This window comes from Falco biarmicus, chromosome Z (assembly GCF_023638135.1).
Source record: "Falco biarmicus isolate bFalBia1 chromosome Z, bFalBia1.pri, whole genome shotgun sequence".
Classification (NCBI taxonomy): domain Eukaryota; kingdom Metazoa; phylum Chordata; class Aves; order Falconiformes; family Falconidae; genus Falco; species Falco biarmicus.
The window spans coordinates 33,205,172-33,220,622 of NC_079311.1; the positions used below are offsets into that span (position 1 = coordinate 33,205,172).

At 44.2% G+C, this 15,451-nt stretch overlaps 1 protein-coding gene across 3 annotated transcripts in view; it reads right to left on the reverse strand.

Annotated features, from left to right (window-relative positions):
- Window positions 1-15,451, reverse strand: part of ABCA1 (ATP binding cassette subfamily A member 1) — a 97,335-nt gene that overhangs the window by 33,756 nt on the left and 48,128 nt on the right. For all 3 annotated transcript variants that reach the window (XM_056324297.1, XM_056324294.1, XM_056324296.1), the window contains 3 exons: window positions 12,438-12,629; window positions 5,111-5,197; window positions 355-595 (listed from right to left, as the gene is read on the reverse strand). In XM_056324297.1, the coding sequence (XP_056180272.1) occupies window positions 355-595; window positions 5,111-5,197; window positions 12,438-12,629 (520 nt within the window). The remainder of the gene's footprint in view (window positions 1-354; window positions 596-5,110; window positions 5,198-12,437; window positions 12,630-15,451) is intronic.

Sequence of the window (15,451 nt, forward strand, 5' to 3'; positions counted from 1 at the left end):
CCGCTAGTTTTGCGCTGCTCCCACCATGCTGCTGCATGGCAACAGCCAAATTTGTTCAGAAAAGGCCAGACCTCCAAGGGCTGCACATGACTGTACTCCCTCTCTGCATGAAGGAGGTCCACTGCACAGCCTTCTGTGGACTCTACACAAGGCCCCCAGGAATTCCTTGCATGCTGATATCCTCACTGGCCTTAAGTGCACATGCAGGAGGTGGAACGTGCATGTCCTTCTGAAACAGCAGAAGGTGTGCTGTCCCTCAGGACCATCTGCTTCCATCTGTGAAAGTCTGGGAAATGCTAGCAATGACAACCATGAAGTAGATGGGACCTTAGGCCATGCCAAGGTTACACTTACTTGTGGAGTTATCATAGAAGTTAGCTACATCATCTTCAGTGCTGTTGCCTCCAAACAGTGCTTTGTAATTGTTATCCTCATACCAGTTGAGGGATTTAATTTTGAGCCCTCCACCCTCAGGATGGCCACACACAATTCGTGACACAGCCTGGTAGATCTGCGTAGAGGAGTTTGAGGCATTCACATTGGTCAGGAACATCACCTCTTGCCTCATGTCACTCCAGCTCCTCATGCTCAGCAACTGAAGGGGGAGGTGGGAGAAAAGAGTAGAAGTAGAGATAGGAACAAAATTAGTAAAAGGAGATCTTGCCACTCTCCTTCAAATTGCACACCTGTTTTTGAACAGCTGAGAATCCCTTTGAATGCAACATCAACAGTAAAGACCAGGGAAAACACATTTCCCCCCGCCACAGCAAGAGAACATAGAGGAAGTCTCTTCTGTGCATGCACAATGAATGTGCCCTTGCCAAGCTCTTTAGCCTTAAGTTTTCTCCCTCCATGCTATGGGTGGTTCCAGTGCTCCCTGCCCTCTCTCGTGGAAGCCACTTGTCCTCCCAGTTGCACAATGGCTCACATTCCAGTGGTGCCCCCCTCATCCTGAGTGGAGTGAGGTGCATTGAGTCAGATGAGGGAGTAAGAGGCAGCACAAATTGAGCACTGCTCATGGGATACAAGCTGCAGGCCACAGCAGTGTCACCTGGCACAAGTCCACCAAGGTCACCAAGCTTCCACTGATTTACACCAGGCAGCCAGTCTGACCTCCTAGATCAGTATTGCTTGTCCCTGCCGCAGCACCTCCCTTCCCCACTGTCAACAACATTCCCAGAAAACCCTGGAAAACATGCCCAGCTGCAGCCTAGAGCCTGATCACAGCATGAGCTGTGCACGCAGCCAGCCACAGCAAGAAGCCTTCTACTGCCAGGTTGGCCTGACACCAGGCTTGAGGTGACAATGTACAGCTGGCCAGGATGATTGGTACCTCCAGACTCATTTGTCCGGCATAAGCATCTACCTGCAATATGCCATCAACAAAAGCACCAGGTGCTCAGCCTGAGACACTGCATTGATGTTGCCATACTCAGAGGCATGGCCAAGCTCACCACAACAGAAAAAGCAATGCACCCTCATGAGCACTGGTTTCACGCTACAGGCTAGCATTGCTCTCAGAGTCCCTATCTGGAGATGCAGTAACATCAGCAGAGGTGAGTCTGTACGGGCAGAAGTCTGTTTATCTCAGTAAACTCTGTGATGGTGAGAGTAAGTGAATACTAGGAAAAAAAATAAAGGCAAGAATGTAGGATGTTTCCCAAGTAACCTTCCAGCTTCCATTTATTTTCAGTTCAGGGAACTTTAGTTCCTAACCCTCAGTGATTTTTTTCCATGGTAAACTCCTAGAGTTTTGAACATCTACAAGTGTTTAACATTCAACACATCACTGGAAATAATCTCCTCTCCTTAACTTGGCTATGGTAAACTCCATTTGGTGCCCTGTTTTTTGCACTGGCAGAGACCATGAACATTCAGTCTCTCTTTTTTATTCTGGGCCATTCAACTCCATAGACCTCTGCCATATCCCCAACTCATCTCTCTTGTAGGTTGACAAGTCCCAGCCTGCTCCCTTGTTCCTTGTACGTCGGACATTCTACTTCTAAATGTCCTAATTGCAGTTCTCTGAACTTCTTCCAGTTCCACTATCCCATTTTTGGAGAGGAAGGGCCTAGATCTGTATTCCTTATTGAACAGGAAGGCAATCAACAGCGTTATATAGTGTCATGGTATCATAGATAGATAACCACCTTACAGCTGGTTCTCTATCCTCGTTTAAATATTTTCTAGCATTTGATTTGATTTCTTGACTGCTACTGAGTATCAGGTGATGCTAACTTGGATGTTCTTGCTGTGCTGCCCAGAGCACCAAAATGCACTAATAAGGGCAAGCAGACCTGCTGAGACACATAACTGCAACCGCTCATCAGCTGCATCTCAGGAACAACTTTAGAAGCTCTGGCTCAACTGCCCTGTTTTCAGAGACAATAAGAGTGTCAAAGACCGTCTGTTGGTTTTGCTCACCGTCTATTGCTTTTGTCACCTTTGTTTAAATAAAATGCAGATGATCAAAGTGTAGGACAGCTGACAAGGCCAGCCAGCAAGAACGCAAAAAATGACAGTATGCTGGAACAATTAAATCCAAATCCACCCAAGGAAAGCAGGGTGAGAATCAGGTAAGGCCTGAGCCTCTGGCAGGCAAACCTGACCGTTCATCCATAGCACTGTGCATGCTTCAGATGTGCCAACATCTGGACAAAAATTCTTGAGCTAAACAGCTATGATGTGTCACATACACAGGGAGCCTCTATTTTTAGCTGCCTGAGAACACATAACACTGATATGATGGAAGGCAGCTGTGAGAACGACCAAAGCCTGGGGATTCAGTATGTATGTCCAGAGTGTCCTGCTTCGAGTGTACTTTCATTTCCTTACTGCTGCCTTCATCTGCACCCTGGTACCACTCAATCTGGCTCCAAAGGTTCGGTGTGGCTGACAGGACACTAGCATCATGGGACATGAATAAAAAAAAAAAAGTCACACAACAGCTTCTGTTGTTACATGGGCTCATGTGGATTTTTGGATTTGACGATTCCTCACCCAGAAGGCCAAGGCTGCATTTCAAGTGTGACTGTCTGAACGTCCAGTTCAAAAGGACCCCTTGGGGAGTTTTTGGTACCTTAGGTACCACAGCTGTTTTTTGCTCAGCAAAAAGTCAACTGCTTTAGCTAAAGTACAATAAAATCCCTAGCATGAGCAAAGGTACACAAATAGGAAGTGCAGCTAATTCCCATGAACATGTGAGGTGTTAATCATCTTGCAGAGGGACTGCATTAGCAAATACATTTTTACAACACAATTTTAAAACAGTTTGAGCAAGGAGCTTTGTTTCATCTTTGGCACCAGTATCTTTACAATTGACATGCAGAGCTGCTCTGTTCACACCACTGGAAGTATGCCATGTGTGACTAGTTACTGAGCAATTTCTTCTCCCAGACATCAGACCTGGCTCTCTTAAGTGTTTCTTAAAAGTTGCTCTTGCTCTCAGTGTTTAATCTGCCCTCCTAGGTTGATTTTCAAGAGCCCAGGGTCACAGATCCAATCAATCCCCACACTCAGAGACAAATATTTTGTTCAGACCATTCTCTAATTAAAATTCCTTGCTAGAAAGGCTCCTAGACATGGCACAAACAATAGTTCTCTCCACCCCCTCAAGCTGCTGCCCTTCGAAACAAGGCAGCAAGTCCCTCCTTTTCATACAGGAATCAGCCTGCCAGACAATAAGAAGTAACTTTCGGTCAAGCCATCTGGAGCAGCTCATTCTGTACACAGAGGAAAAAGCTGCCTTTGTTTGCACAGCAATAGGGCAGAATAAAAGGTAGTTCTGCCCAAAACAGCTGCCAAGCAAAAGGCACATTACCCTGGGACATTTTCGGCCACATCAGCAAACTGAATATCACATGGTTTCAATTATTTTTATCCCAGACAAGAAAAAAAGGCAAGCTTAAGTGACGTAACGGGAAACAGCTGTAATCAACCTCCCTGCTAGCAGCAAGAGCTCTGCTATGGTCTTAACTGAAGCTGATCCTGGAATAATCTTAATTTCACTGCAAAGGAGACCTGGCAGCAGGTTGTGGGACTCGGGGAGGGATGCGTGCCAGGAATTGTTGGCTGGCATGGTGCTAGCTACCAGCAGCTGCCCCTCCGTGGGAGTGGAGTGCGCGCTAACCTGAAGTGACCCGCTCTTATGCATGCTCTCCGAGGTTACTACCGTTCACAGCTCTGAGCTCTCTTGGTCTGATGCAAAGACGGAAGACTAGCAAAGGGGAGGAGGCGGCAGCAGCATTGTTTAGTTTAGATGGCTGCAATTTCTGCTTCAGGGAAAGAATGTTTTTGCCTACTAGCAGCACTTCAAAGTCAGAGCTAGCCAAAAAGCAACTAAGAGAAGTTTCTGGCTCACCCCCCACCCCACCCCCAGTTTTGGGCTTCTGACTCATGCTAGGCATGCAGGGCTTTTCTTTTAGTCCATCATTTTACCTGCAAAAACAAGTACTTGTAGCCTCTATAATGTCACTTTGCCCCTGCACATTTCTATTGATATTTTGCCAGAGCCTTTCCCAGCCAGTCTTGTGATGCCATTGCACTGAGTGCACCACAAGGACCAGAAAACAATTTCTGCCCCAAAAAATTAGTTAGCAAGCGGTAACTTAGAGCTACTTATTTAGATTAGAACAGCCACAACATTTCCATGTGCCATACTGTCACAGCACCCACAAACCAGTAGATATAACCAAGCAACTGTGCTGACACAGCTGGCAACTGAGTGAAAAAAATAGGAAGGAGGCAAACCTCCACATGCTGTTTGCAAGGCACTGCTAGGCAGCAGATGTACTGCGAGCCCAACAGTTGTGCTACTGCTCAGAAGTACAGCCCCACAGAAAACATCTAAATTCCTGCTCCTCACATGAGGGCCCAACCTTTAACTGTGCATTTGATCAACTCCTATGGCGTTTCTAACTTGAAGTGTCAAGGGGTCACAAATTGTGTGCTGCCGCTGCTGACACAGTAAGAATGGCTGTAGGATGAGGGCAAGTTTCAAAACAAGCCAGGGTCCCTTCCAACCCAAACCATTCTGTGATTCTTGTACTCAACTGCAGGCTAAGACAGCAACCGCTGTGACAGGTTCTCCTGACATGAAGGTGCTCCTTACCTCTTTAACAAGTTTCCCAATGCTTTCCCTCAAAGCATCCACAGTTTCTGATAGATCCCGCAAGGAGGAATTGAAAGAAAGCTGTGTCTGCAGAAAAAAACAAAAGGAAACTCAAAGTCACCGTAAGGCACAAAACCAAAGAAATTAAACTCTTTTAAATGTTACTGTAAAGAAGAGTAGTAAGGACTGTTTACATGGCAAAGTGCTTGACAGAGAAGACAGAGCTAGCTTTCTGCACAGCCTTGAGCTTAAAATACCCTGGGCTTCAGCACCCCACAATACAATGGCAACATCCCTTTCCTTCCTCACAGGTTAGGTACACAGATGCCATAACCAGAACCACCCCAGTAAAACACTAAAAATGCACGCACATACACTTGCATTCCAAAGGACAGCTTGTATTACAGGTCACAAAACAAGCACAGCCTACAGTACAGCATGCTGACAGACCTGAAATCCTGCAAGCCAGTGCTAAGAAGGGGATGCAAAGTCTATCCAAGGGTGGCAAAGACCAGCTGGTAGACACAAGCTTGTAGTGGGACTCCAGCTGCAGTGTACACCATCGTCATTGCTCAAGCCCTCCCCATCAGGCCTTAATGTTTTTTATCTAAACCTAGGACATATTTTAAAACATCCAGCTTCTAGGAAACAGCTGACAGTCACCATCATCACTAAAGAAAGACTGTCAGGTTTCCAGAATTGGAAGTCACAGCTTTCAGGAAACTTTGCTGTAGCAGGAAGTCATACTGAAGACAACTACTTGTTTCCAGTTGCTCTATATGTAACTGCGGCACCTGGGTTTTGGTTTGTGGGGTTCTTTTTCCCCTTTTGTTCATATATCTGGATTATCTTGCATGGGAAACATTTGGACATAATCCATGTTTCAAAAGAATCAAGATTAAAATAATTTCTTAAGATTTCATGCTAGCAGCTACATGTTGCAGCATTTGAAAGCACGCTAAAGTTACAGCATTGTGACACACAGAGGAACAGCCAAGGCCCTTGACTTCAGCACACATCTCTTGGGCTGAAGCTTTTAATTTTTATATCTTTTCTTCCAGAAACTACTCCAGGAAAGTCTAAAGGCTTTCACTTGTCATAGTTGATTTGGTGGAAGGTGACAAGACCTGGTCAGGGCCAGCTGGTGTAAGTGGGCACTGTTCCATGGATCTGCTGGGGCATTTAAAACCCAGCTAACTTTTCTGAGTGCACAGTTAGTGCCTGCTCCAAAGCCAGTTGCAAATTCAGGGATGGTCTCTCTAACCTCTATGGATTTCCACTAGACAACAGTCCTTCAGGTTCGATAAATCAAAATACATCATTAAGCCTAAAAGAAAAGCAATTCAACCCCCCCACAGGCTAAGACCTTCAAGACATATTTAAAGAAGTATAGTCACCAAATATCAAAGCTATGTAGCTGCACTACCACTTGAGCAACAAGATGAGGTAGAAAGTTCTAGGTGCATGTGTAACAGTAGATGTGCTTGTTCAGCTCCATACACCTAATCAAGCTCTACACAGATTTGTGTTGTTCACTGTATTCAGAGGTGATTCAGGGACAGGGTGAATAAGGAAGAGTTTTCTTATGATACTAAGTGGTTCAGAACAGTGAAGAGTCAAAAGCCAATTGCAAAGGATTAGTGAAAGGCCTCATGCTGACACACTGTTACAAAGTGCCAGACCAATTCAGTGCTGCAAAGTACATAGGGAGAACACAGTGCTACCTTAAGATACCCTTTGACGGCTCTGAACTAGCTGCTGCTGCTCAGAAAGGGAGATCTTAGCACTACAGTGATTAAGACATATTAACATCAATATAAATGCACAGTACAATCCTGGTTCTCAAGTATTATGTGCAATTATGGGTCCTCCATCTCTGGAGGAACACAAATACAGAAAAAGACCACAAGTATGACTCGAGATAAGAACAACTCCTGAAGGAAGAACAATACACCACAGTTCTTGCAATGGGACCTGTAATGACAAATAGAAGTTATGACGGAGATCTGTAGAATTACAAGTGGGATGGAGAATGGGAACAAGAGATGATTGCTCACTGTGCCTCGCCATACAGGACTAGAGGGCTTCCAGTGAAAAGGTGTTTAAAACAAACCAACGGAGCTACTGCACACACAAGCTTAGTCAAAAGGGAGAAATTCAGTAGATACTGTGCAATGCTGAAGGTACTAAAAGTTCATGTGGGTTTGAGAAATTAGAAGACTTCATTAAAGAAAGTTTACCAGGTGCTACCAAACACCAAGATCCCAGCAGCAGCTGAGAAAGTCTGAGTTGCAAGCTGCTGAAGAACAGGACATTACATTGCAGAAGTGTTACTACGTACTTGCCCCATGGCTGCATGCTTTCAGATGCCTCCATTACAGGCCACTGCTGGACCAGCTCAGGGGAAACTAAGCTGAAAAGGACTTTGGTCTGACCCATTAAAATGATTCAACTTGCAAATCTCACCCTGAAATGTGATGAGAACCCACCTATCCATTCACACCCCATCACCCTGACCTTTCTTCCCTAAGAAATTCACAGCACTCCAAGTTAATTTCTCAACAGAACTTGCCATGATGCCATTTACAGTGGAGGGAATTATGATTTCTTTACCACCAACCTTTGCACTCTAAGGCCCACTCAGAAAGCTTCTCACAAGTCTTATCTCCAGAGACAATGACAAAAATCAATCACAAGTGGCCAGTCTTCTTCGAACAGATGAGCATGTCATGAATTTCCCTGGAAAATAACTCTTTGCAGTGGCTCATTAGGTAAAGCAGTTAATTAAATTTCTATGAAGACCCTGAGATTCTGGGCATCCTTCAGTAAGATTAGTCCCACTGGGAGAGTGTGTTTAGTAGGTGTCTACACTACGTCTTGGGATGCAGGAGACAAGAACTTATTTTCCAGTGAAAGCCACAAAACCATCACCTGTCCTTTCTAGGCATGCTGTGGAAAAAGTTCTAGTGGTTTTTGAACAGACCTGCCTTGTACAATTAGTGTTAGTGGCTGGCAAGTCATGCCTTCACCTAGACTTGTCTTTTGAGGCAGCAAATATCATAATACTCTTGAAGTACAGATTGCACTGAGTGGACTCTTGTGTGCTTGTGTGTGCATGCTACAAGACTTGAAGTAGAGATAAGTATTTGAGATGACTAGCATTGACTGCACAGTCAAGACCAGCCTTGAATACGTCCAACTGTCAGCTCCTGCTAGAAGGGATGGACAACTCCATTTCTTTAACATGCACGAGAACGCAGGTGTTTGAAATGTTGGGAGGTCATAATGGAATTCAGCCACTGTGCATCATATAGCTAGACCACTCTCATGTTTGCTTTGGAATAGTTATTACAGCTTTATACTGATCTTAACAGAACCTTTACACTGAATTTTGCAGAAAAAAAATAATAATAAAATTCACATGCTTTAGCCTTCTACTTTTCTTTCCTGGGAGTGGAAGCCCCAAAGTACAATTGCTTAAAAGCATGATACTATTATGCTTGACTGAAAACACTTTCAAAAGAGCAAAGAAAGCCACAAGTTCAGTTGCAGCCTGTATTTAAATTGAGAGACCTTTTCTAAAGCCATTTTCCAACTGAAATGCATTTAATTGTTCAATGCTTGGCTCATGCTAACCATATGACAAAATACCACCTATATTACGAAGGGAGAAAAAACAATTGGGTTTTTATACACTCACCCACACTCTTTCAACGAGCACTACACGACAGAAGTGACAACATATTTATAGCTTATTATAGACCCACACCACTGGAAGTGAGTGTGCAAAGCCCTTCTTAGGCAGTGTTGCAGAGATGAAATCCCACAGAGACAAATCTGGATTTCCTTTGTCATTTAACCTTCCCCCCAAATACTTTCCAAAACTGGGGAGATTTGCAGAGGAAAAGCTGTCCCATAGACAGATATTTCTATGATATAAGACAGTCTCCACCCATCACAGTACCAGTCCTGTACCAGGAACACCTCTGACTTACTGCTATTGCTCTTGCTAAACAGGGATGCCTGTAACGTTTTCCAAACTGTGTGGCTCTTCCATGGGAGAACTGCTGGCCTAGCACAGGGAGAAAGCCAAAAAAGGAGATTTGTGTGCAAGTAATCAGAGGTACTGTTTTGCTGCTGTTCTCAAATGAGCTTCTCCAGTCTCACTGACTACAGCCAGTGTAAGGCAAACCTCAAAAAGCGAAGATACGTCCACAAGCAGATTGTACAAGATGCCCTGTGCTCAGTACTACTTATTGTTGGCCAAAAGGCTTCAGAGAATCAGTGAAAATTAAGGCATGGGTCCCAGAAAAGGGAAACTGATTTTTTTTTTTTTAAATGTTTGCTGCTTTCAGTAGAGTGAATGCTCAGTCAAGAAGAAAAGCTGATCCTTTTGCCTTGGTGCCCTTGATCACTCCCATATATTCTGCTGGAGTTTGATCTAAACAGCCCATCTCAAATGGGTTCTTACATAAGAAAGAATAAGGAGACACACCTCAAGCTCCCTACCATGCCTCTATGTGCTGGTGCTCTCACCCTACACAGAAAGCTAAAGCGAAGTCATACAAAGGGTCAGTGGCAGAGCTAGGAAGCTTAGTACAGTTAAGACAAAGAAGGACTCAAAATTAAAATTTTCTGCTATTATTGTACTTTGGGCAATGCTCAAGCTGTTCTGGATGGAACTGATGAGCAGGTAAGACTTTATTTTTCGCCTTTTTTAGAAAAAAAACCTTGTTTAACAGTGCTGTGACATTTAGAGCTCATGCATTTCACCATGCACACACCTTATTTTCCTTTTTAAAACTCTGCTTTGTCTGTAATTTGCTAGTAAATAGTGTTCTGTTATGAATTACCTAGAAAACTTACAGTTTTCCTCAGGCTGCAGATGTGCACACACTTCAGGCTGGCAGAAGCAGGTGTTGACATCAAAGTCTCAGCCCACACACACAAACCCTGGCCACTGGGTTCTCAGTGTAGCACCATCCCTTTCACATTTCAGCACAAGTGTTTGTGTAAGCACACAATCAGGTCAGTCACTTTTAATCTGGATCAATTCCATGATGTAATTTACTTCATCATCTCACAGAGGGGACAACAAACAGGAATGCACAGGGGCAGGAACAAGCAGGTGGATCCTAGCCTGAGTCTCCTGGGTTATGACAGTTCAAGAAACTATAGCCACTCTACTGCCCAGATACTTGAGTGGCAAAACCTCCTGGTTTTGTATTCAAGCCCTTGGTGTTTGCACACAGCTGCAAGTCCTTTTTACCCCAATTATACTGATCTAATCATATTAAGAAGCTGCCCCTCCATAAATCACAGAATGCTGCAACCAACGGAGCCCAGGTCCCATTATATGAGTCAAACCCTGCCTCTCAGTTACTGCTGTACCTGCATTTGATTTGGCCCTTACTTTTACTTGCTGAAATGCCATGCTGTGAAGTATCAAGGGGATTAAGTAAAACAGTTAAAAATAAATCTCTGGACAAATTGTTGGCATTGGTTCACAGGCTCCGTAGTAGACATGGTGCATGCTGTCTTCAGTGTGCATGTCCAAGATTTGACCCACAGTGCCTTTAATGATAAACTATGTCATAAAGCCTGCTTTGTTCTTGAGCAGAAAGTTCCCTCTTTGTTCAAAGATGTTACTGCAGGTCAAAGCACTTCTTAACCTTTAAAGACACTAAGTTTCAAATGTGCTGGTCATGAATGATCATAGAGTTAATTCACCCACTTTGTCTGGCCACATTGAAGCCAGTTGGTTTTTCTTTCACTCACCTGCATTGCAGCAGCTTAACTAGAGGGTAGCCTGTGACATTTTTCTGAGCAAAACTGTGGACCTTACAAAGACAGTGTGCAATACACAGCAGGTTTAGAGCTGCTGGCTTCTGGACTGGAGCTTTTTTTCCTTTGAAGCTGAGATCATGAGCCAACTTCTCAGAAGTCCCCTGAAGTTGCACATAATGTCTTAATCTACTTTTCTTTTGCCAAGTGGCATAGAGTGGCTTGTTACTGCTTTCTCTCACCAACACAGATGTAACAACAAAGATACACTAAGTACCTGCTTCTGTCAGCCAAGTTGTAGATATTTCCATAGATGACAAAAGCAAGACTGAGTCTCCAGAGCGCCCAGAAGACCAATACTAAGTTGTACTGTAGCCGGCTATTTTCATCCCCCTTGGTCCCCGAAATTGTAGCAACTCTGAATGATTTGAAGTAACTGCATATATATACATCTAACTGAACAGAAAAAACTGCCTATAGCCATTCCTTTTCAAACAGCCCATCTTTGTTCTGGGGACAATTTTAGTGCTGTTACCTCATCCCTTAACACTTATGATTATCTTGCTCTTCCAGCAGCAAAGAAAAAATGCAGATGGAGGACACGTGGAGAACAGAAGATGAGCTGTGGAGAAGTAACTAGCCACTATGTACTGCACAGAAGAGTAATATGATTCCAGTACTTGATAATGACCCTCTTTGACTGGGGACAAAGCCAAGCAAGTGGTACATGACTTTTGGTCCTGAAAGGCTCATCAAATCTGGAAACACACAGAGTCAAAGTGTTTATTTCTTCCACAGCAGACAATAGAGTGTTTGTTTTAGTGGGCAACAGAGTGGGTTCTGTGCTCCCTTCTTTTCTCTACTGATATTTCCAGCACTAATTTCCTCAAACTTTTGTATCTTACCAAATATCACAGACCTATAACAAAGCATCACTGGGCTTGCACAGAAAAAAGAGTTAAGTCTGCTCCAGTCTCCAATCATCCTGTGAATGATGTATTTTCCTGAAGTCCAATGAATTCTTGGTCCAAAACCCATCCAGTTGGTCAATCTTCCAAACGGGGCTTTAAAACTTCACTCTTTGTATGAATTAGACCTGTGCAAAGGTCGTGGCTTGCCACTGGCTAGAAGCTGCTGCAGTCTGTGACCCCATGGCAAGGGCAGAGGGTGATGGTTTTATCACTCAGCACAAGCTGGTCTAACATCTGGGCTCATTCCAACCAAGACACAACATCTAACTAAAACACAGGGACAACGAAGAGCCTGTTTGTTAGTACACAGCACAAATATTTTCCTCTTGACAAAGTGAACAGTGGACCACACACATTTGTGCTCTGCAGGTACCACACTGCAACAGGAAGGGTAGGAATGACAGGAAGAAGCAGTGCTGTTCATGCTCCAGCAATAAAGACCATCCTTCTGCTTTCTTACTGCCAATGAACCATTCACACTGGAAATGCAGGGATGAAATCCTAGACTGAAAGCCCTAGAAAATGTCACTGTGTCAACAATAGCCTCTCACAGGTGGGACCAGTGGACTTACCTGAAGGGGCTTCAAAGGATTCAGGTTAGCACGGAAGGCTTGTTCGGCTGCACGGAGTTTTTCTTTTGGCAAGGTGCAAACAAAGGCTTCAGAGTCCATGGCTGCTGTCTGATTTCTGATTGTAAGAAATTCAGACAATGTTGAGCTATTGCAGAGATCCTGCAGCTGCATTCGGTAACCATACACAATGACCTGGAAAAGTGGGGAAGTCAGTCAGTCTCCCTTCATGTAAGACACACAGCACAGAGTTGGTTATCACCTAAATAAAACTAATCCCTACCTGGAAGCGTTACGAATGGTAAGAGGTCATTCTTTCCTACAGATTGCACAGCCCTGACCCATGCACAACTCAATGCCAAGAAAAACATGTTTCCCCACAGAGTACTTGGGGAAGAAGTCCTGGGAGAGGCAGGTCTCTCTCCACTTCTCCACAAGCATGTACAGAAGCAGCAGTGATCCTGTCCTCCACAGCAGCCATTTCCTCCAACCAAGGGTACACACATTGCCTAATCTTGAGTCTTCTGGGAACTGAGCCACAGAAAAAATAACGCTTGTGACCAGACACAAGTCTGGCAAATGTATGTGAAGGGCAAAAGACCTATGTCCCAAACTCCTTAGATGTATCTGCCAGCTACATTTTCTGTGCTGTTGTGGATCAAGATCACTCCTCCCTTAGCTCCGAAGTATCTCTTCACTAATTGCAGAGAAAAACATTTTGCAGTGTTTTGAGGCAGATAATGTATCAGTGGAAAAAGTTATCTTACTAGCTGCAACAAACAAGAAATAATACTCTAGTCTTCTTTCATGGGCTTATTTTACTTAAGGTGATTGTTTTCTTGTCAGTAATGTTTCCTAATCCCCAAGCAACCTCCTTATTAATGAAAGAAATGCAGAAAATCCCTTCTGAACTATCAGTCCCTTTCAGACCTGATGGCCTAGTTTATTTTATTAAGGTCAGTTACATGATTTAGGTTTGCTGAACAAACAGGTACATGTCAAACAGGTACACACTTCATAAAGGTGATAAATTCAAGGAAAATCCAGAATCCCCTGTTTGAAAGAGTTTGTTTGCCTTGGGGCTAGACAGGAACAAATTTATTGTAAATGCACGGGTAACAACAGCTTTGCACTTAATTTCTTCCTTCTGTTCTTTTGTAATACCCAGCATGCATTGTTCAACTTCCAGCAACAGCTAAAGACAATTGATCCACATCCCAGAAGAGTTAACAGCTCCTGAATCATGCTGAGAAGTCTGAAAATTTTGTCTTTCAAAACCAAAATGGCATCAACAGTCCAGGGGCAAAAGCGCACTACATTCAGAAAACAATCAAGATGGAACTGACAGGAGAGAGAAGAGATTTATAAACGCAATACTTGTGCAAACCTTTAACTTTAGTCTGCATCCATATGCCAAAAATAGGATGTTTCCATGCTGCACGCTCAGCTGAATAAATTGGATAGCTCTCGCATTCAAAAAGGCTGGCCTTTAGAAATAGTCTGGGTGAGTTTTTTGCCAGCAGAGATACTGTCACCACTGCAGCCATGCTGAAAAAGGTATATTCCTGTGGCACTGCAATAATGCTCAGGAGACCTGGGCTGAGTCTAAAGCAGCTTCCCTGGGTGGGCATACAGAAAACCAGTGTCTCTCAGTACCTTGGTGCTCATTCCAAACATTGAACAATCTTTCCATCTTCTCCTATGTCTGTCCATCTTTTTCACCCAGATTTTAAGCTCTTTTGGAGAAAAGATGCTCTTTCCAAACAGTGAGGTCCACAGCATGTCATCCTAGAACAAAGGCTTTGCCTACCCCTGCACACTGAAACACCCAGTCACACCCAGCCGGTTCTCTGCAACCACTTCAAGTTGTCTGAAGCCACCGTGTCTTCAACAGGCAAATACATTCTAAATGACAGGTTAAGTCCCCTGAGGACTCTCAAAATACCAGGCTCATGTCTGAAAGCAGCTGCAGGTGATTGTTCTGTCCTCAGGTCACATTGTTCTCTCCAGGACTGTTCCTGCTGCACAAAACAGGGATATTTCTTCCAGGCAGCATATACCCCAGCCATTACCATTTACTCCTTGCTGCCATTCAACATGTCACACTGCAGACCTGGCCCAGGACCTCACCGTGGCTCTGTAGCTTTTCACAGGGTAAAGACCTGCTCCTGCCATCCAAGCCATATTAGAGCTGTACAGCCACACCTGGACAATGGCAGCACATCAGACTCTATTAGATAGCTGCCTGCCCACTGCTGATCCAGGCTTTCCCCAAACCCCACACCCTTCTGAGCACACCTGCCACCATCGGGCAAACACAAAGTTGAGCCACTCTGCCTCAGCAAGCAACATACCCATCAAGACAAGGCTCTGGCCATTTTCATGTATTTGCACTGAATGCAGTATGCTGGATACATGACTCTGCTTGGCATGTTAGAGTACTGCCACTGCAGTAACACCAGTGACCAACCGTCACACCTCCTTGGTGATTACAGTTCCTTATTTGCTTGCAAATCCTAACTTCTGGCTTGTTGAACAATCACAGGACACTAACAGACTGCAGGAGAAGGCTGTATTTGATGCGAGTGCTTTACATACTCTGAATAGGCCCTTCTATATGACCTTATGGATGAAGCTATGACCCACTCATACAGTCAGAGACCAAACAACTCTTGCCTATTAATTCTGTAGTCACTATGCAGCTCAGTAGTGAGGTCACATCTCCACCCCAGATCTCCAGCAAAATCAAAGGGGTTCATTTTGTGAGTCAAATAGTCATCCTGCAGGAAGACAGAGCTCTCAGTTATCTGTATTAGAAAATGCTCAAAGAAAGGTTTGGTCTGCCTCCTCTGCAGCTTACTGCCCTGTTGCTCACATTAGCTCTTCCTGCAATCCCAGAGCACAAAATGCTGTTAAGACTAAACAACATCACTCCCAGTGTCCTTGGCAGAATCAGGACAAAAATTCCACAAACAAGAACAAAGCTTCAAGCACTCAAGGAAGAACTAGCTAACCGA